General features: G+C 36.5%; 1 protein-coding gene across 1 annotated transcript in view; it reads left to right on the top strand.

Moving 5' to 3' along the window:
* Positions 1-21,243, top strand: part of RASGRP1 (RAS guanyl releasing protein 1 (calcium and DAG-regulated)) — a gene marked incomplete at its 5' end in the record, with an annotated part of 38,993 nt that extends 17,750 nt beyond the window's left edge. Inside the window, 14 exons of the mRNA XM_009578674.1 lie at positions 1,172-1,234; positions 3,099-3,230; positions 4,337-4,490; positions 7,700-7,873; positions 8,604-8,720; positions 10,458-10,733; positions 13,028-13,108; positions 13,682-13,786; positions 14,847-14,956; positions 15,650-15,794; positions 16,520-16,556; positions 17,152-17,298; positions 19,105-19,478; positions 20,937-21,243. Coding sequence (XP_009576969.1) covers positions 1,172-1,234; positions 3,099-3,230; positions 4,337-4,490; positions 7,700-7,873; positions 8,604-8,720; positions 10,458-10,733; positions 13,028-13,108; positions 13,682-13,786; positions 14,847-14,956; positions 15,650-15,794; positions 16,520-16,556; positions 17,152-17,298; positions 19,105-19,478; positions 20,937-21,071 — 2,050 coding nt within the window. The remainder of the gene's footprint in view (positions 1-1,171; positions 1,235-3,098; positions 3,231-4,336; positions 4,491-7,699; positions 7,874-8,603; positions 8,721-10,457; positions 10,734-13,027; positions 13,109-13,681; positions 13,787-14,846; positions 14,957-15,649; positions 15,795-16,519; positions 16,557-17,151; positions 17,299-19,104; positions 19,479-20,936) is intronic.
* Positions 21,244-21,502: the final 259 nt, after the last annotated feature.

The following is a 21,502-nucleotide window of genomic DNA, read 5'->3' as shown; positions in this document are numbered from 1 at the left end:
AAGTAATTGCTTGCATGTTTCTGAGAAGTAATAACGTTTTCTACAGAGAAGTGATTCAAACTTTTATCAGACTTGCATATTTTGCAAGCCTGGTTGTTGACTCTGTGTATAGCTCCCTGTAAAGACATTGAAAGGTAAAGACTGCTTTGAACGGATCAGATAGTCTGGGCTCTTGTATTTTGAAAAACCTTGCAAATGTCCCAGTTTCACCATTTTCCGTCCCCTAAATTACATGAGTGATTTTAGATGGTTATGGATGATTTGTAAGCCATCTAATTTCAGACATTCAGTTCGGGGCCCTTCAAAATATTTGGGAACTTATTCAGACCTCACTAGCTCTATAGTCAGCCTAGTTTAAGCACTTAATATGGGTGCTTAAATTGTGGATGGTATGTCCCCTCAGTTGCGGTACGTTTAGGCTGCAGTTAATTTCAATCAGATTGTGGGAGGATCCATAAGGTATTTTCATTAAATTTTGTTTTGTAGAACTGTGTAATCTACAGCAGAAGAATCAAGATATGCATAATACATTTTCCAAATGGATTTTCAATGCTTTCAAAAGACATTGGCTACAATATCAAAACATGTTTTATAGAGCTACCAGACTAAAAATATGGCTGTTTCTTTCCAGTTGTCAAGCAAGTGAAATGAAAACTATTGCATAGTTAGAAAGGTGAGGTTAGCAAGGAAAGACATTTCACATTTTTATCTACCATTGTATACAACTGGTTGTGTTTATAAGAAAATAGCATCTTTTTGGAAAAGCTCCAGTGAATCATAATTAACTGAAAAGGATTTCTTCATAAAAACACTAATTGATAAAGTTGGTATTGCTGTTGCACATTTTAGTGAGATGTGCGAGTGCATGAGTTTTATTAGAAATTGTGAGGCATGTTGCAAAGAAACACATGTAGAAAGCAAAATCATTTTACCACTTGACACTACTCAGTACTTGTGCGGCTATACCAGTATTAGTCATAGTAGTCATATTTACATAAACTTTTGCTAACTATCTTGGGATATACTTCGTATACACTTGTGTAAAACCCTAATCTGATATTATATGCCATCAGCAGAATGATTCCTATTGCTTACAGATAGGGAAGTATCAAGCATGTTACATTTAATCTCATATGTGAATGGATGTGGTTTTTCCTTAACAGTTTTCTACATATCTTAATGCTTTAGAAAATAAATCTTCCATGCTGTGTGTAAAGATATGTTATTTTGTGAGGTAAGAATGTTCTAGCTTGGTAGCTATTAGTCTGCAGCTAATGTGCCATACGTAAGAATGCTTTTGCATATCTTAAGCTGACATTAAAAAGAGAAACAGCTATACCGCTTTAGCTTTTCAAGGTTCACTTTAGCAGCTTTACACAAAAAGGCCCAAGCGGTTTTGTGCAGATCCATTGAAGTCAGTGCGTGAATTATTGGGTTACAGTTTTGAACTGAGTCTGTATGAATCTGTGTCTTAAACGTCAGTGAAAATTGACAGTGCTCAGGAATTGGTAGCATTGTGTCTAACATTATTATATAGGTCTATTAAAAAATGAAGTGGGATATTGCAACTATTTTTATATTAAGCAAAACTCTATTGTATTCGGTAGGTAATTCTCCTTAGTAATTCTACTTAGTCACTTGCAATGATCCTGCATCACTTTTTTTTTTTTAATTAAGTATAATAAAGTTTGATATCTTAATTTAGAGAAAACAGAAGAGAGGAAAAAAAGATGCAACTCTGATAATAGATTAGCATATGATATTTCTTTTTTACACAAAATGGGAAATAAGTAGTAACAGGAAAGTAAATTTTGTTTTAAATGATGATGATTTTATTATTTCAAAGCAGATTATTGGTTAGGGCAGAATGCTTTGATATTGTATGTGATCTGGAAACTTTTTGCTTGAGGCAAATTCATACATACATGCATCCATAAGAATATGCATTTCCATTTTTCAAACAAGCATAGATTTTTACATACATGGGTGTACTGGGTCTGGCTGGGGTGGAGTTAACTTTTTTCATAGCAGCCCGAATGATGCTGTGCTTTGCATTTGTGACTAAAACATACCAACGTTTTAGCTATTGCTGAACAGTGATTGCACAGCGTCAAGACTTTCTGTTTCTCACTCTGCCCTCCAGAAAGTAGGCTGGGGCTGAGCAGGAGGTTGGGAGGGGACACAGCTGGGACAGCTGACCTGAATTGACCAAAGGGACGTTCCATGCCATACAGCATCATGCTCAGCAATAAAAACTTAGGGGGTAGTCATTCCGAAGTAGCTGTTGCTCGGATACTGGCTGGCCATCTTGTGGGAGGTGGTGAGTGATAGCCTTTGCATCACTTTTTTGTTTGTTTGGTTGGCTTTTTTCTTTCATTCAGTTATTAAACTGTCTTTATCTTGACCCACACATTTTTCTCATTTTTGCCCTTCCTATTCTGTCCCCCATTCTGCTGCGGGGAGGGGAGGAGTGAGCGAGAGACCTGGGTGGGTACTTAGTTGCTGGCCAGGGTCAACCCACCACAATGGGTGACAAGTCACATACAGGAATTGAAATATAAAATATATGACTGAAACAATTTGAATGCCCAACAAAAGAGTCTAGTTCTCTGAAAATGTTTTGTGCTTGTGAGACTGAATCACCTGTAAACTATTGAATATATTTAATTAGTAAATTCTTTTTCAGTTAATAGATAAAATTCTGATTAGTATAGTGCATTTTTTTTGATGTCCAGACCAAATAATTTCAAGTTTTAAAGGAATATATAAAATTATCTAGAAGTTAATGAAGAAAAAATTGACATGCATATTATCTAGATTTAATGTGAAACTAGAAACTTTAATATTTAATTTATTGCAAACATATATGCAATATAGTTCTATACAGCATTAAGCCAGGCAGTTTCTAATTAATTTTTAATCTTGAAATTTTGATTTTTGATAAAATCAAGATAGCCTAGCAAAAGCATCTAAAAGCAAGATTTGTCCCCTGAAGTTGGTCAAGAAGAAATCAACTACAATATAGTCTAAATTTCAGCCTTACTGATGTTAGAGCAAAATCTTTATTTTTGTGTTTCTGTATTTTCAATATGCAATAGGTATTGGATTACAGAGTTCTGGGTTATGTTCAAAATGGACTCTAAACTATCCACAACTATGGAGGAATTTCAAGAACTGGTTAAAGCTAATGGTGAGGAGTTACACTGTCATCTAATTGACACAACTCAAATGTGAGTGCCAAAGTTTCAATATGCTCGGAAAACTTCTGCTCTGAATTTCCTTTATTCAAATATAATGTCTCTCCAGTATAGCAGGATAATGGTCCTATAGTGGGTTAATTTTAATAAGTCATATGTTACCTATCCTTAGAAGAGTTTATACATCATTATAGATGAAATATATATTACATGGAGGAACAGAATGCCTTTCAAGAATGGCTTAGGTCGAATTTAATTGCTGTGTAGACTTTGTGCTGATTCTCTATGCTAGGTGAATTTTACTCTATCCAGGGAACTTAGAAAATTTTTAGAGGCCTAATGATTTTGAAAGATCACTTGAAGTCAATGAGGAAGGAGAATACATTTTGATTGGGTAACAGATGAGGTAAAAAAAGTGTGTTTACATTTTTAACACCAAAGGTAAGTGAGAAGATATAGTTTATGACATTGTCAAACTCTTGATGCTATTTTATGTGATTTTAGTTATAAAATTACTTGTCCTGTCAAGAATAAATCCTACAGCTATACGTCACGTAGCTCTTTCAAGAAAGAGAACCTTGCTTGTTATATGAGAGTAAGATAGTTCTGTGGAACTGTGTAACAGTGTCAAGTCATACTTTGGTTGGAAATGCACGGGGAAAAGCAGAGCAGAATTTGGCATACATTTTATATCTGGTTATGAAAGAGGATGTTTAGTTTTTCGAATCCAATTGAATTTCATTACTCCATGGGCGAATAGCATAGGGGGACAGTTCATACTTGGAGGCTGGTCAAGGAAATCTGGAAGAATTATTAAATGGAGGAGCACTGGATGTGTTCAATGAAGACAAAGTTATGGACAGCAATTCTGGAAGTGCAATATATAATCTCATGCTGTTTAGTAATATAGTTGTATTGTACTTACGTGCTATATCAATATAATGCTTAAAGACTAACAATAATGTTCTGTCACATAATCTCTAATGCATGAAAGGAGCTTGCTGTTCAGAAATGCAAATAATTCACTTTTTATTGCAGCAAGGCATGAAAACAATGTTACTTTTGTATTAGGGAGAGAAAAAAAGTTTGCTCTTCAGAAAATAACCCAGGGTAATTCTGTTTTAAAATTTGTCTAAAAGAAATTCTAGGGATTGGTCTAGAAAGCTGACACAGCGTGTAAAGGCAAACACCAGTAAGAAACGGAAAGTCTCACTTCTTTTTGATCACCTTGAACCAGAGGAGCTGTCAGACCACCTTACCTATCTTGAATTTAAGTCTTTCAGAAGAATATCAGTAAGTGATTTTTTTTTTTTTATTCATTTATTTGCTTTAAACAAAGATGGGAAGGACATAGAAAAGATGGGAGAGGGGTAGTATTACAACATTAACCCTGCAATGCAAGCTGTTGGACAAATTGCGTCAGTGTCCAGACTCTTTTTGTTTTACTAGTGTTGAAGGTGGCTAGTGTTACTTATTCGGAGTACATATCCTTTTGCTGCAGTCATTTGAAAGAGGGAGAGTGAACCTTTTAAGCAACTGTGGAACAGAGTTGGGGCAAGGTCAGTTGGAACAAAGAGGAGTAAACCATTTGATCTTCTTCCAAATAATCTCTTTTTGTTAGAACAAGTGGTGGCATTGGGCACAGAAGCAAGCAGCCTCTTTTGACTCAAATCAGTAATCAGGCTGAAATGGGATGAAGGAAACTTGGAATATTCTCCTAGAATACTAACCTCCTGTGGCTGTAGGAAACAGTTCAGCATTCTTGTGCAGTGACTAATGTGACTGTCTGTATAGAAGATGTCCACTGGACTCTGCTTGCCATTTTTGATTGTGCATAACAAAATGAAGACTAGGGATAAGAAAGCACTTGAGAAAATGCATTTTTTAACATAAGGGGGGGTTAAAATATTTCATTAGACAAGCTTTCAAGTACACAAAAAATTCTTAAGGATTTCTCTCATTTGTATTTTCTTTCATTTGATTTGTTTTCTCAACTATGTTGGTAGCTGATAAGGTGCTAACTTCCCTATGCACTTTGGCTTCACTTGCATCCTTGTATGCTACATTTACTTCTGTTCAAACCTGATACAGTTCACACATGGAAGAGAAAAGTGAACATTAGAGACCAAAATCTAAAATGGTTGCAAAGTCAGTGTGATGGTAACACTGAAAGCCAAGTGGGCTTTTTAGGGCTTTTTGTTTGTTTTGGTTATTTAGTGGGTTTTTTTTTGAAACACTACAATTTGAAGATGAAGTCTTGCAAGGAAAGGGGCTCTCAATAGATTGTGGAAGATTTCACAGTTGTGTGTTAGTGTACTTCGTTTTGAGCTGACAGTACATGACTCTTCATGTTTTGTGTTAAATTCAAAAAGCCATAGAACCAAAGTCATGCACAGATTGCTGCCTGTAGGCAGTAATAATATGCAAAGCTTATATAACTCGTAACATTTTCAAGCTCTGTGCAGACATAAAGTGATTAATGAGCATAACAAGTATGATTGCAGTCAGTGTCAGATGTGTCATAGAGTTCCAACAGTTACATACTTGTATACATTTTATAACCAGGGTCCCTGCATATGTTTTGGTATAAATTGAGTTTACCGAAACCTCAGATCAGAAAATAATGTGTAATTCATAAATAGCTATATTCATTAACTCTGCAGAATGTGTTCATGATATGCTAAGCCACAGAATCCTTTTGTTAGTCTAACGTGGCAGCATATACTAGGAGAAAGGCTGCAAATGACCTGCTGTGTTATCAGTCACTGGAATAACTACTCATAGGTTCGGTCATTTGAAAGTCAGAAAGGAATACTTGATCCCCTGAACATATACAACACACAGCAAAATCTTCCATGAGACACCATGTATCTTGCAGCAAAGAAAAACGCAGGGAGTGGTGTTCACAGAGTAATGGCTGCAGGTATGCTGGTGTTTGGAAACCATTTTAATTTATAGTTATAAAATACAGGGAGGCTACACACTTTTGTAAGAATCTGGATTCTGCTTTCCTGTTGAGGCTCATAAGTTAGTCGTGGCAGTACCAGACTCTTGCATTATTTAAGTACCTGGACTTTTTTACCGCATCTGCCACTAACAATCTTGTTACAGCTGACCTCGTTAATAAATTCTTGCACTAAAATTATTTCGAAACTTTAAGTAGTATGTTAGATATAAATTTGTTCAGCATTTTAAAAAAAAATTCTTTTCTGAAGGAGAGAGCTGCTGAGAACAAAATATAAACTAATCAAACTGATTCATAATTGTACTAAAACTGTTATGAAGTCCATAATTATGTAGTCAGAAATTGAAAAATTATCTATCTGTATAAAGTAGTTACTTAAATTTCAAGATCCAGCCAAATCTGGCTGGGGTTCAAAATTCAAACAATAATTGTAAGTAAGTACTATGTAATCTCAGAGACAGCCTTACTTATTACTGTTAATATTTCTTTCATTTTTAATTTAATAAGAGGACAAATCCAGACATGTCTGCTGTCATATCTACTTTTTAAAGTGTTAATAGTTCTTATTAAATGGATGGAGAAAAGTTAGAAAGTGGAGAGAAAGTGAGAGAGGGAGAGCAAGGAACAAACAGCAGCCTGACAATTTATGACCTTTTCTTAAGGATCAATGCCATTCAGCATATTCCTGTGGCCTTCAGAAAAGAATATGTGTCTATTATAGATATGAATGTTTTTGATAAGATGTTAGTATTAGTGGTCATAGTAAAGAATGGATGTATAAATCCTGTGTCACATTTTCTGATGATTCAAATTTTTGTGTATTCTTGTTAATAGATAAATCAAGAGAATGGATAAACATTGCATCAACAAAAACAAATGATTGCTTCTCTTCGATCTTAATGGGAAGAATGGCTTAAAAAAAATCTATTTGTCATAAACAGGTGTCTACTGAACAATTTTAGATTGCTTTGGTTAAACAAGAGAATCTCGCAAGCTGTATTAAAAATATTAAGGAATCTGTAGCCCTCATTCTTAATGGTCTTATCTTAGTTTTATATTAATCTCATTGAACTTGCTTTTTGTATTAGTGTAGCTTAATTCAGAAGTGTGCCCTAGCTACAAAAACTGAACGCTTAACTTCCTTAAACTTCCTTAAACTATCACTGAGTTACTAGATTACACTTTAAATTCAGTTTTACCTTCTCTGTAGAAACCTAGATTCAATGAATTTATGGAGCCACTGAGGCTGGCAGGAAAGCCCCAATTCTACTCATCCTAGGGTTTATAAGAGCCAAGGCTCCTGAGATATACATGATGCAAATGACGTGATACAAATTATGATGAAAAGATGCTTTCATTTAATTCAATTAGTTCAAGCCTTCTGCTTTGAGAGAAGGAGAGATTTCAGTATTATGGATATTTAAGGTGTAAAATACATCTTGTATATTTCATTTGAAAAGCAGACCTGTATTTGCACACAGATCATGAGGTGTATGAGACTGTAGATGAGTTTTCATTTACACTTTTTTTTTTTAAGTTCTCAGATTATCAGAACTACATTGTGAATAGTTGTGTGAAGGACAATCCAACAATGGAAAGATCAATTGCTCTTTGCAATGGTATCTCTCAGTGGGTGCAGCTAATGGTTCTCAGCAGACCAACACCACAGCTTCGGGCTGAAGTGTTCATCAAGTTCATTCATGTTGCTCAGGTCAGTTAAATTTTGACATGTGTGTTGTTTATTTTGTCTTTCTCTGATACAACCCTTTAGTTGCTCTTCCCACACTACTACTGTAGGGTCAGCTGGTAGTGTTGGCACTGGTTTATACATACAGCATGCGTATTTGTGTATGCGGTGGTTTCATACCAAGCATTCAGATACTACAGTGTCTTCAATGGCACCATGACTTTCTCATATCCATTCTGAAGAAATTGTTTTCACTGAAAAACTAGACTTGCTTTTGAATCAGCTGGTGAGATTCCAAGCTGTGACTGCCTACTTCTCCAAAGCATGAACTACTTTCATGCCTTTGGCTATAAGTAGAAGCATTTCTACCAGATACGCCTTATTGGATAGAAGCAGAGCCATGGTCCTATTGTTATTCTCTGCATACTAATTCAACTGCAGTCATAACCAAGATAATAGGCAGTGTTTCCTGCCTATTGTGGTAGACTGTGGGAAGAGGGAGAAGTATTGAGGAAGTACTTTGAAGACTTACTGTATCTGCAGAATTAATATCTGATTTAATAACAGTAGAAAAAGTACATGTTACACCAAGTAAACTTACAACTCATTACCAAAATGAATGAAGTCAAATGGGTAGTGGCACAATACTTGTAAAACTTTAGAGGAAGACAATAGAAGAAATGTAGAATTTGGGTGTGCATATTGAACAACTTGAACCTTTAAATAAATACTGATTTTTTGTATGTCAACACAGAAGCTCCACCAGCTGCAGAATTTCAATACATTAATGGCAGTGATAGGAGGTCTCTGTCACAGTTCCATTTCCAGACTCAAGGAAACAAGCTCATGTGTTCCTCATGATGTAATTAAGGTTGGTATTGCTCCTCTAAGTTTTACATGTAAGATAACTTTTAACTTTTTTGTCATTGCACACACAAAAAACAACCTTACTTCATTAGATAAGATGGAGAGAAAGACAGAAAAAAAGAAAAAGGAAGACTTCCTTTGGTTTTGCAGTGTTTTTCTTTGTCATGTCATTTCTATGACACCAGTTACTCCTACACTTCCAGCCCCACCTTTCTTCAAGACTTGTATAGCTTCTCTAAAGTTTCTCTTTTAATACTCAGATGTGACAAGCTGCATTTTTATTTATATGCAGTAGTACAGAATAGCATTCAAACACAAAAGCAGACAACTGGGTCCTAAAACATTTGAGAACAAAACTATTGTCATCCATAGCAACACTGACCATCCTGAGTCTATGAAATGCTAGCACAGACCTCTGCACTTTGAGTTTAAAACTGAAAGGACTGGTTTTGTTCAGGTTTTATCTAGCTCAGACTTGAACAAACTTGGCCCTAATACACACACATAGTAATACAGTGGAATGTTAAGAATCAGTTGTAATTTCCAGTTAAATTCTTGTCAAATACAGATGGATATATTTTTTGCGGAGATTCCAGCTACTAAAACTGTGAAGGAAAGCATATTTTTTTAGCAATCAAATGGCTTCTTAACAGACTAATATGCTTTATTATTTTATTTTGTTTGGGGCCTGAAAGATTTCATATAGGTATCTAATGAACCTGTTTTGATTACAGTATGATCAGCTTGAATGAACAGTGCATACCTGGAATATAGACCAGAAGTATGACCTCCCACTGATAATGGTTGCAGGTCTCAGGATCTATAAAACCGGTTAGCAAGCTTATTTTAGAAGCATGTTGTTTTACAAATTTTGTCATGAGGAGTGGACTGCATATGTGTCCATCATTTGAATAACTTTTTGCATCAAGAAATTCTATACAAGCACTAATAGAAAGCAGGTAAATAAAGGCTGGTAATTAGTGACTTGAGAACATACTTTAAAGTTTAACTATAACAAACAGTTTGTAAAGGTTAAAAATCAAGGGGTTAGACAGGAATTTCCACAAGAAAACATTGGTCCATTGATTTTATAATATTAAGAGTCAGCTTTGTACCTGCATAGTTTTAAACAAGATAAATATTTATACAGCTAGACTTAAGATTCATTTGGTCTTTACAAGTCCAATACATTGTTTCTTCTTCATTTCCACGGAAAAAAAGTTTTTTTAAAAGCACAGATGTGCCACCTTGAGCTGTAGTAGGAGTTCTGGTCATGCTGTGATGGGACCATAGCACAGCGTAGGATTTCTCTGCCAGGACTTTCCAATTCCAGCAATTCCAGCTGGTGACCTGGAAACCAGAGAAGAGCATTCCACATTTTAAGGTGAAGATGGTTGCTTTTATGAAGGTAAGAGAGCTTGTGCTGTGCTTATGCATTAACTGCATATACATCCCCTTGATTTGAGAGGATCCTATTTCTTTTTATTGACTAAATAGGGAGTGTAGGAAGACCAGCATTATAGATTAGGTATCGATTAACTATCTATAATTAACATATTATAGATAGTTAAATTAGGTGAGGTGAATACCTAGATTTCATTTGAAGCCTAAAGTTTTAAAATCCGTTTCAAGAGTTATTGTGAGTAAACCCCTTAACAGTAATATGGGAAATTCTTGTGCTGTATGACCAGAACAAAAACAGTAACCAATTTCGATTTTTTTGTTTTCTTTTTATTTTTAGGTGTTTAATGAAATGACGGAACTGCTTTCATCTTACAGAAATTATGATAGTTACCGACGTGCCTATAATGAGTGCAGTAACTTTAAGATCCCAATCCTTGGGGTCCACTTGAAAGACTTGATATCACTTTATGAGGGCATGCCAGACTACTTAGAGGACAAAAAAATTAACATATACAAACTATACTCTCTGTATAACCACATAAATGAGCTGATACAACTCCAGGAAATGCCACTTCCCCTGGAGGCTAATATGGACCTTGTTCATTTGCTTACAGTAAGTCTGTTAGATGAGATAAATACCTCCATTTTAAAAATAATTTCATATACCTCTCAAACAACTAAGTAGAGAATTCCATTAATTATAAATACATAATATTGTAAGGTTTTTTTTTTTTTTTACTTAAGGAAATGTACAATAATAGAAGAAGAGAAAAAGTTAGTGGTACTGATTTATCTGGCAGCGAGGGTAGAGGTGCCAGTTCAGCAGTATGCTTCCAGTTATTTCTATAAGGAAAGGAAATGTTTACTTCTGCCTAACTAGAGTAGTGTGCATACGCTCTATACTTTCACTAAGGAAGTGCTCTGAATCCTCTGCTGATTAAGCCTAAATAGGGAGAAAGGTAGAAAGATTCCTTAGATGCACCTTGGAGGCAGAAGATTGCATACAAAGCTTCCTTGTGTTGAACACACAATCCTTCACATAAAAGTTCAGTCCCTCGAGATGTGTAGGGTTAAACATACCACATTTCTAGCCAAGTTTCTTCTGGTCCTAAAAAAACTGTCTGACATAAATGTTAGTCAAATATATTTGTTGTGCTACTCTTCCAGTCATATCTAGTCAGTGCCACGTTACTAACAAAATTGATACTACCTAGGACGTATGGCACTATAATAGTTTTAGCTTCTCCTAGTAAGTTAAAATACTACCTTTTATTAAAATAGTAAATCTACCTTTCTTGTTTCTCAATTTTCTTTGGCCTTAACAAGTACCTTAGCTTGGAAAAACTCGATAGACTGCTTCCACTTCCTGGTTACAAGCCCTGTTTCAGCAAATAGATAAAAGCTAGTAGATAAAAGCTAATAGATAAAAATGCTTATGTGCTTGAGGAGCTTATGTGCTGGGAGCACTCGTGTGTGAAATTAAGCACACATGTTCAGGGCCTGAAATAGAGCTACGTAAAGTGGTGAATTTCTTTCTGCTAAATGTTTTAAATGTTTTGTCTCAAATTATTGTAAGTCCTGGTTTTTTTTGTTTTTTTTTTAATAATGTTTTATAAAAATGGCTATTACAAATATGTAGAACTTTGGCCACAATTTCATGTAGCTATACATGGCAGGACATAAATCAAAATAAATACTTCATTTCAAAGCAGGAGCTTCTAATCTGCTAATATTCTAAGGCACATAATTTTCCTATTTGTTCTCTGATTTTTCCAACAGTCTTTCTCCTTCTCCTGTTTCCTTTAGTCATATGCTTTCCCATTAGCAGGCAAATCAGTTTGAAGAGGTATTATTAATTACATACACAAGTCAATAATTCATAGAAGTATCTTAACATTTAGATTTTTGTTTTTTGAGTGTCAGAAACTACTTTAAGGTTTTCCCAAGAATCTAAAATTATTCACTATTATGACTACAACAGCAATTCTTGCAATTGTTCACAAGAAAGTTATTGCATATCTGCAATTTGAGTAATGTTATTCATTGGATAAAATAGCATATTTTGGTTTCTTAGTTTATATACATACGACTGCCGTGATCTTGACTCTCTGTAACAAGTTTATATTTTCTTTGGACTTGCCATAGTTTGAGGCTTGTAATACATTTACATGTGGCTTTTCTATTCAATCACATGTCTAGTGTGAATATTTTAATGTAAATATTTAAAAAGTGTCATGTTACCAGTCTTCAATCTTACCTTGAAATTTGTTTCCAGTCAATAAAGTATTTGCTGTACTATTTTTCAGGACACATGCAAAAGCAAAGGTATAAATTTGATAATTTTTTCAAATTCCGTTATTTATCCAGGTGTAATGTTTCTCACTTTATATAACTGCTGTTGACACCTAAAGGTTCTCTCTAAATGTATGCAAGTCCATCTTTTATCCTCATTATATACTTCTTAGTTCAACACGGTCACAGCTGGACTGGATAAATATGACATGTTTAAACAAGAGTTTTCTGAGAATTAGAGTTGATAGACAGTTTCATTGGAATGGTGCTTTTGTACTTAGTTGCATGATAAACCACTTGAATATTATGGGAGTAACAGTTTTTTTTCAGGTTACTTATTAACTGACTGCTAATTATGCCTACAGTAACTTGCTGTGCTAATGACTGTAGCTGTGTAATGTTACAGATTTCCAGATAATGGCAATAACAGACTGGAATTTAGAAATGTACCCATTTCAAATCACTGTAAACACCTGTGCAGCTCAAGTGCATTTTTTCTAGGTGCAACCTAAATTAAAAATGAATCCACCAAAAAATACTAATGCATGCCAGGGACAAGTATATCAAGTAGTAGTGACTACTTTGGGATTAAACTAATGTTGTGTTTGTTTTCAGCTGTCCCTTGATCTTTACTACACAGAAGATGAAATTTATGAGCTTTCATACGCACGAGAGCCACGAAGTCACCGAGCTGCCGTAAGGGCCTTTCCGGATTCTTAACAAAAAGATTTTTTTTATGAGTAATGTAACTTTTATCCCTTGCATTCATTTTATTTTATTTTATGCTAAATTGAAAATGTTTTAGCTTTATAGACTGAGCAAAATCTGTTAAAGAATATATGGAAGAGTTGACACCATATCAAGTTTTATAATATGGACAAACACAAATGAAGTTACTTGTGCAGAGACATCAGGCTCAATCTTGGCAATTGATACTGATTCTTTAAGTGAAGAATTCTTTCGTGATTCAAATGATGAAACCCATGAGTGTTATATTGCAGTTTTGTTCCTGTTTTATAAATACGGAAAAGATGGTGAATTTACAGGACTGTCAGTGAACTGCGACAATTTAAGGAACGACCACTGTTTTGGACAGTTCAGGGAAGAGCTTCCTCTGAAGTACCACGTAATTATCAGAAGTATGATGTTGGGTCCAACAGGCCATTTATGCAGTCCTGTATCACATAGTCCATTGTCACAAATGAAAGAAGTGTAATACTGAAAATCTTTCCATGTGGTACTAATGAAGTTCCATTCAAATTATTCTAGCCTTTGACACCTTCCAGACCACCAGTAGTTGCAGACTGGGCCTCAGGAGTAGCCCCAAAACCTGATCCAAAAACCATCAGCAAACATGTTCAGAGGATGGTAGATGTAAGTATGGTTGGCCCATTTACCTTACATATTGGTCGTAGGCTTAATCTCTAGGTATGAGAAAATACAAAGAAGGGAAAAAATACTGGACACGTTCAAAGCTGTGCTGAGTTTGTAAGCACTTCTGTCCTCACAAATAGATATTTCTGCCTAACTGTAAATAGCAGCGGCAGCCCATGAGGCATGGAAGGAAATTGCTTAAATGGCTAAGGAGCCAGCAGGGAATGTGAATGCTGGTTTGTATACTTCCAGAGTCATTCTTCCAAGGAGCCAGGGAGTCCATTTCTACCAGGGACTCCAACCTCCTGTTATTGGTGGAGTCTGAAAGTGGGCCTCTCAACGGCTTTGTTACTAGCAGCCATTGCTTTTTCTCTCTCTTTTGAGTCGCCTGCTTTACTGGAAACCATCAAGTAAGCTCAGTTGATTGATTCCAAAACTGACGGGGAGAGAGGTAAACAATTTGTGTTTGCATCCCTGCTTCACCTCTTTTCCTTCTAAACACTTCTGATACTGCTAGGTATCCTTTGATACATGCTGTTTTGGAATATACTTCTAGATTTGGCCTAGGTGTTCTCGTTGTCCTAGGGCCGGAGACAAACAGTAATGTCATTCCACAAGTGGAAATAGGTGTCTACATGACAATTCTGTCATATAACTACTTTTCACATAACATGGACCTGATGAAATAAGCTATGCAGCTACACTGATTTGGCTACAGAGGTCATCACTGAGAGCACTAATTGAGAGCATTGGTACAAGTTGTGTATGTAGGCCTGGACATAATGATCTTAAAGTGAAACTAAAAAAGAGCTGTCATTGTGTAGTGAAGCATTTAGTCCAGCCTATGTTGACTTACCTACATTTTGCTACAAATCAAGAAATCATAGCACTTCTTTAGTCTCAAGCAAAAAAAGCAGTTAAGACTGTTGCACTGTTTAATAGATACTGGGAGAAAGTGGGAAAGGAAAATGCATAAATATTTTGGAGACTAAAGTGGTAATTTCTAAAGTGGTAATTCAGCCCATCCTCATTATCAACATTTTACTATTACCTTGCACAGTCTGTCTTCAAAAATTATGACCATGATCAGGATGGATACATTTCCCAGGAAGAATTTGAAAAGATAGCTACCAGTTTTCCATTCTCATTTTGTGTAATGGCTAAGGACTGGTGAGTACATACAAATCTCTTTTAACCTAGTTCTGCTTATCAACTTTGTAGCATCTGTTTTGGGAGTTTTCTGGGGGGTTTTGTTTTTAAATTTTATTTCTATCCTTAGGGTGGTAAAATCATCCTCTTCACCCACAAATAGAAGTGAAAACATAACTGGCAAAAGCATATTCTAAGTGTGTTGTGAATGACATCTTCATGAGCTTACAGCAGTGGTAACCAGGCTGATGTAGGAGGAAGAACAGATAATAGAAAAAGAAATGGTTTTTTTGAATGATATTCAGTGTCTATTACTAAAGAACTTTCCTAAGATGAACCTGTCCCTCAAAAATAGAGAATTGGTAAATGTATATTTTGGTCAAATTAAGAACATTTTTCTTAACATGTTAAAGCATGGAAAAATACAATAGTGATTATTCAGAGGTTTTCTATTAAGCAGTTTTGAGGTTGCATCAGATATGCAGATATTTCATTTATCCTTGCAGGCTGCATTTTAAATGTGTAGATAAGCTTCTGTAGACTTCGGGAGCAGTTGACAAGATTACTGACAAGATTACAGTTGACAAGGTCACTGTAGTTTTTGGCCCATGAAACTATTGCCATTATAAATTGTGAACAAAGATATGTTTAATTCTCCTTCTGCTTTTACAAAGTTGTTTGTGAGACATACATTTTTTTCTTTTTTGTTTTCAGGGAAGGTCTGATTAGCAGGGATGAAATAACAGCTTACTTTATGAGGGCTAGCTCAATATATTCCAAATTAGGACTTGGCTTTGCTCACAACTTCCAAGAGACCACTTACTTAAGGCCTACTTTCTGCGACAACTGTGCTGGATTTGTAAGCTTACTTTTTAGTAAATTATGTTAACGTTGTTTGGAATAATGCCTTTTTTAATCTCATAATCACCCTGTGTCATATACAGAAATGGATCTATATAAAACACCAGTGAAGCTATATAGAATATCAGGCTTCGGCCTGTGTAGCTATTTAAGGTACCCTTTACACCCCTCTTGGCAGTACTATGATCTGTTTAAACACAGCTCCTACCTTGTGGTGTTCAGTTGTGTCACCAAACACAGTCTCAGGCAAGACTTCCAAATCCAGAGCCTTCCACTCCATGGGGCTGTTAGAACTCATATCCTAGTGGAGACATGACATGCCCCCTGCCTATGGCATAGAAAGATTTAGTAAAACTGACTGTCCTACCAATCCCCAGTTTAGCTAGGATCAAACAAGGGTGCTGAGATAGAATTCTCCCATCTACTCCAGCTCCACAACTTCTCTGGGGGCTGTCAGATCTGCTGATACATTCATTAGAGACTAGCTCAAGCTATTTTGTTTGTGATTGAGGAACACACATAAAATACTGTGTTTACCTTATGCTAAAGAGGTATACAGTTCATATTTCGACCTTACCATTAAAAGGGTAGAAAAACAAGATACTCTGCAGGTGCTCAGATCTTAGAAATGAGTGGAGCTTTTAGTGGATTTTTATATCTGGAGGTATCAAATGTGCAGAGAAATATATTAATACATACTCTTTCTGTTTGTTTGAATTTCAGCTATGGGGAGTCATTAAACAAGGGTACAGATGCAAAGGTAAAATACTTTATCCTTTGTTAATTTTAATCTGTAATTGATGGTGAATGACAAAAAAATGTGATCATCCTGAGATCCATTGCTATGTCTATGGACCTATTTAATCTGACCTCTCAGGGAGGAGAAGGCTGATTCAAGAACAGGATGACAGACAGATGGTCCAGAAGAAATGCAAAGATGAAGCTCTAACCCTTTGCAAATCTTCACTGAATCCAGAGGGTTTGGTAACAGACCTTTCTATTCCAATGGGCGCAAACACCAACACTCTGTGAAAACTGTGTAACACATTCACAATATGTATTTTGCAGAGTTTTCTTCCTCATACAGGTATCTGCTTTCTCTGCAACTCCTACAGTCAGAACGCTGCTGCAACTGAATGTTGCTATTTTGTATTTTCACAATGAAAAGGAGTTTTAGGTGTATATAGCAAAGGGATGTTGTTGGTCTGTTTACCAGATGTATGTTTTTACAGTGAATGCATATAGAGAACACCGAAGAAGCTTTCTTGCTTTCTGGGGAGGCAACACAGTGTGATAGGTGATCTTAGGTGCTACAACAGAGCCACTGAATCATGTAAACTTTGTTTTGTTTACAGACTGCGGAATGAACTGTCACAAGCAATGCAAAGACCTCGTTGTCATAGAATGCAAGAGAAGACCCAAAACTTCAGTTGCAGACAGCAGCCCAACATCTGCTCTTGCTTCAAGCCTCTGCCCAGTAGGAGTCAAAGAGCAATTCCATGGTGAGAAAAGATCACATTAAAAAGATCAAAAGATCTAGATAATCTTTCCTTTGCTCCTTTTTCTTTTAAAGCTGAGCTGTACAGCATCGTTTCAGGTTTTGTTAGTTAACTGCAGTGTTTTATCAACATACAAACTAGAACCAGGTGTAAGTGAGCCTGTACCAAATAACACCATTCCAGTTCTAGTCTGATTAAGTAAGGACTCCATTTCTGGGAGATCTCTTGTCACACTACACAATGTGTGGTGCATGAATTCCACAAAAACTGAGTAAATCTTCTGCCAGACTCTCATGAGAACTAGATGCCATGAACTGAACAGCTGACGGGTTTCCTTAACTCTCTCACCTTGTGACAAGCAGGTCTTGGTACACTCCAGTTTTTGCCACTGTTGTCACATTAAGCGACTACGGCACTGTTACAAAATTCTCACTCAGATTTCACTCAGATAAACGCGGAGTTTATAAAGTCAGTTTACTTATGTATCTCTGTGCTAGGAAAACCAAGAGCTAATTGTGTTATTTTTTCCACTTCATTAGCTGAATCCAAAACTCTTCTTTGTCACTCCATCTTTCATTTAATCAGAAATGAAAAATGTACACTTCTCTGTTCTTTACTCCTTATATCAAACAAGCTGTATAAACTTTTCATATTGTGTATTACCATGTAGGTCTCCAAAGGAGGAAGTCTTGTCATTGAATAAGACCTCAGGCTACTTTTTTTTTTTTCTTTTGATTTTGCTGTTCCAACTCTCTCCATACTCACTTTCTTTAAACTTCTTTCCTGCTCTTTGGCTGTATCTAATGTTCTTCAGATCTACTTCTTGCCACTTTGCTATCAATCTTCTGTGTTGTATTTAAGATTCATACTGCTTGATTCCATCTTAGGCTTTTTATTAGCACTTGCATGGAGCACAATGCAGCCAATTTCTCTCGGTAACTGACCACGTGCATCTCTATGATTGCACCTGCAGTGGCTGCAGCACTGCTTAATAACCACCTCGTGGGATGTCATACTTACAGGGAGCTTGAAGTTGCCCCACCACCACCCAGTGCGCTAGAATGTGTTACCTCTCAACACTCTGTCACATTGAAGAATGAGAATTCAGGTCTAGGTTGAATGTGTAAGCCTCATCTGTTCATTCATATCCTCATTTAATTCTCCAGAGCCTGCAGCAGCTACTGGACTGACTTTGTTCTTTCCCCTCATATGTTTGAACACGCAGTCTCATTTTGTTTTCTTCCCAACAACAGAAATTACTTTATCTGAAACACGTCTTTTTTAAATCCTTTAATCTCATCTTTTGCCCACTGCTTCTAACATTGTGGGTTTTTTTCCACCCTCCCTCAGTTTTCGCTTTTAACTGCAAAAGTGTTTGAGGATGACCTATACAAAAGCAGTGTAAAATTAAAAATGTCGTTATTTCACCTTATAAAGTGGATAAGTTGTATCTTACAGCTGCAAGTTGTGATAAGGCTGAACTAACACCCAGTTTTAATCTTACAGCCCAATCACTAAGATCAAAAAACCTCTTAGCCATCTAGAGGTTTTTTCCTAGCTGACCTTGATGGTACACCTGTTTTCCTCTTACTGATCCATATTTATGTTACTGAGACAGGGCAAAGAGTTGTTCTAAGAGACACGACATTGAGAAACTTCCAGTGACACCAGTTTTGGAGAGCAATGAATGTAAAATCCATAAAGAATAAATGTTGTTTTATTTATTAAAATCATGTTTAATTACTGTGCCTGCTGTTTCTCCTTTCCTGGGATAAGATCTTGACTCAATTTACCATATATATTCTACAGGACAAGAAGAAGGACCATTCACATTTCCTAATGGAGAAGTAGTGGAACACAATGAAGACAGCAAGGACCGAACGATTATGCTCATGGGTTCCTCAGCTCAGAAAATCTCAGTGAGACTGAAACCAGCTGTGGTTCATAAAGGTACACAGACTGATCCCGTACTGTTGGCTGGTGATGTATCTCGTAGGCAGTCAGAGAAGAAAGAACATAGGATGCCAGAAAATCCTTACCTCCAGGCAGCTTCACCATCCCCATGTCCAAGCCCAATTCTAGGCCGCAAAAAGGCATATGTTAAATGGGAAAACAAGGACTCCAGCCAGAAAATGAAGGAGGAGCACCACAGCTGTAAACCCTCATACCAGGAACTTGAGCAGGTACATACGTGATGAAACAAATTCTGTTTTACACAACAGTACTGCAAAGTGGTTGGAGGGTGTGGGGGAGTGGCTCAGTGGGAAGGTGTCACCTTACTCCAGTGTCATTAATGGCCAGAACGATCCATGAGGGGCATCATAAATTCTTAGCCACTTTAACTCCAGCAATGCTTCACTTCAAGCATAAATTTTAGTACTAGTATTGGGCTTAGGGAGTCAATTTTGAAGCCTTTGTTATGATTACACTGATCCTTGTCAGTCTTAACAGTGACAGGCAAGAATGTGAACATAATCCAATCGCTTAGGACAGGATGTTACTCCATAAAAGAAGTAACATAGGCCTGAATTCCCTCCTGCTTTTGGTGGCCTCTGCTCCCCTAAGTGACAGAATATACATGGTGGGGAGGGTGGGGAGCTCTGCTTTTGTTCAACTGACGGTGAATCCCTTCTTTTTTTTGATAACTTTAAGTCACCAAGAAATTTTGCTGTGTGAACAGACATGATGCCTCTTGCTAGATTTCACCTGCATCAGCCCAGTTGTGGCTCACCTTACTCCACAAGTGTTCTGACAAAGTAGCTATTCATAAGACTGTGTCACCTCAGAATTGGCCCAAATTCAGGTTTGTAGAAACACCACCTTTTTAGACAGATTAAAGAGACTATCACAATATCAACAATGCGACTGATGGATAGATCCAGATATGATTATGAGGAACAAAGGCGGACTTATTTTCATATTTTACTCATTGCTATCACTATTCTGAGACGGACCAACATGGAAACAGTCCAACAACAGGACGACAGCCTGATCTTTGATGATCAGTATAACTTTCAAAGTATCCTTTGCTGTTGATAAAGTGAGCTCATCTTTTATGAAAGATGATTGGTTTATTAAGACAGAGATTAAGACAATTAGCAAGAATCTTCCAGTACAGACCTCTTCTCTTTCAGTCAACAGTACATTCAATATAGACAAGGATGTGAAGTGTGGATGTACTTGTAAGAACTGGTTCTTTAAAACGTCCCATTCACGCGAGTCCCATGATTTACACTTGTCCTTGCTCCCTCAGCAGATTCTGACCTCAACTACTGAACAGCAGCTGATGTTATAAATTAATGTCTTAGATTATTGTACATCAATTTCTGCATTAGTAAAGCAGTAAAGTGTGAACTGTGTTCTTGTTTCCCCTAGATTACTGCTGTTATGAGAGGGGCAGGGGAGGGTAGATAAACGCAGGTTGTGGACATGACTGTCAGATACCAGCTGCTGCAGAGTTTTAAGAGTATACACAAAGGATAGACCAGTGACCATGGAAATGTTCAAATAAGTTACTGGTTCTGTTCCACTGATAAGAGCTACACCAACTTATCTTTATGCCAGTCAACCTAAACATACAACCAGACAGTCCTGAAACAAATGCAAAATAAAATACCAGTCTCTTGTTTTGTTTTGTTTAGGAAAGAAATATTCTAAAGGCAGATAATGAAGGTTTAAAGATCCAACTGGAACAGGCACATAAAACAATTGAATCTCTCACAATCCAGAGAAGAAACCATGTAGTTGACAACCTACAACACAGAGACTGCTCCTAGCAGACAAGAGAGGAAATCTCCTATGGAAGAATGTAAGACTGAAGGAGGGGTTGTGATAAAGCTGCTTTACCAAGTGAACTGGAGAGAGAGTCTGAAGGATGTTAAAGAAATATTCTCTTTACTCAACACATTTCAATATTAAACACACAATCCCAAATGTCTAAATCCATTCCTTTGACTTTTTAAGGTAATTTAGCATTAACTGTGCAATGAAAATAGTATCTTCTGGGTTTGCTTTTAAAAGGAGTGACATTGTTGCTGAAGTTTCTGTTCATGATGAAGACCATGTGGATGCCCCAGTGACTTGGCTGCCAGCAAGCACACCTTACTCTACAAGTGTTCTGACAAAGTAGCTATTCATAAGACTGTCACCTCAGATTTGGCCCAAATTCAGGTTTGTAGAAACAAATGTTTGATAAAGCTGAGTATTT

This window comes from Fulmarus glacialis, unplaced genomic scaffold (genome assembly GCF_000690835.1).
Source record: "Fulmarus glacialis isolate BGI_N327 unplaced genomic scaffold, ASM69083v1 scaffold4355, whole genome shotgun sequence".
NCBI classification, from domain to species: domain Eukaryota; kingdom Metazoa; phylum Chordata; class Aves; order Procellariiformes; family Procellariidae; genus Fulmarus; species Fulmarus glacialis.
The sequence above is the reverse complement of the archived record's forward strand: the minus strand, read 5'-3'. Positions and strand labels throughout refer to the sequence as shown.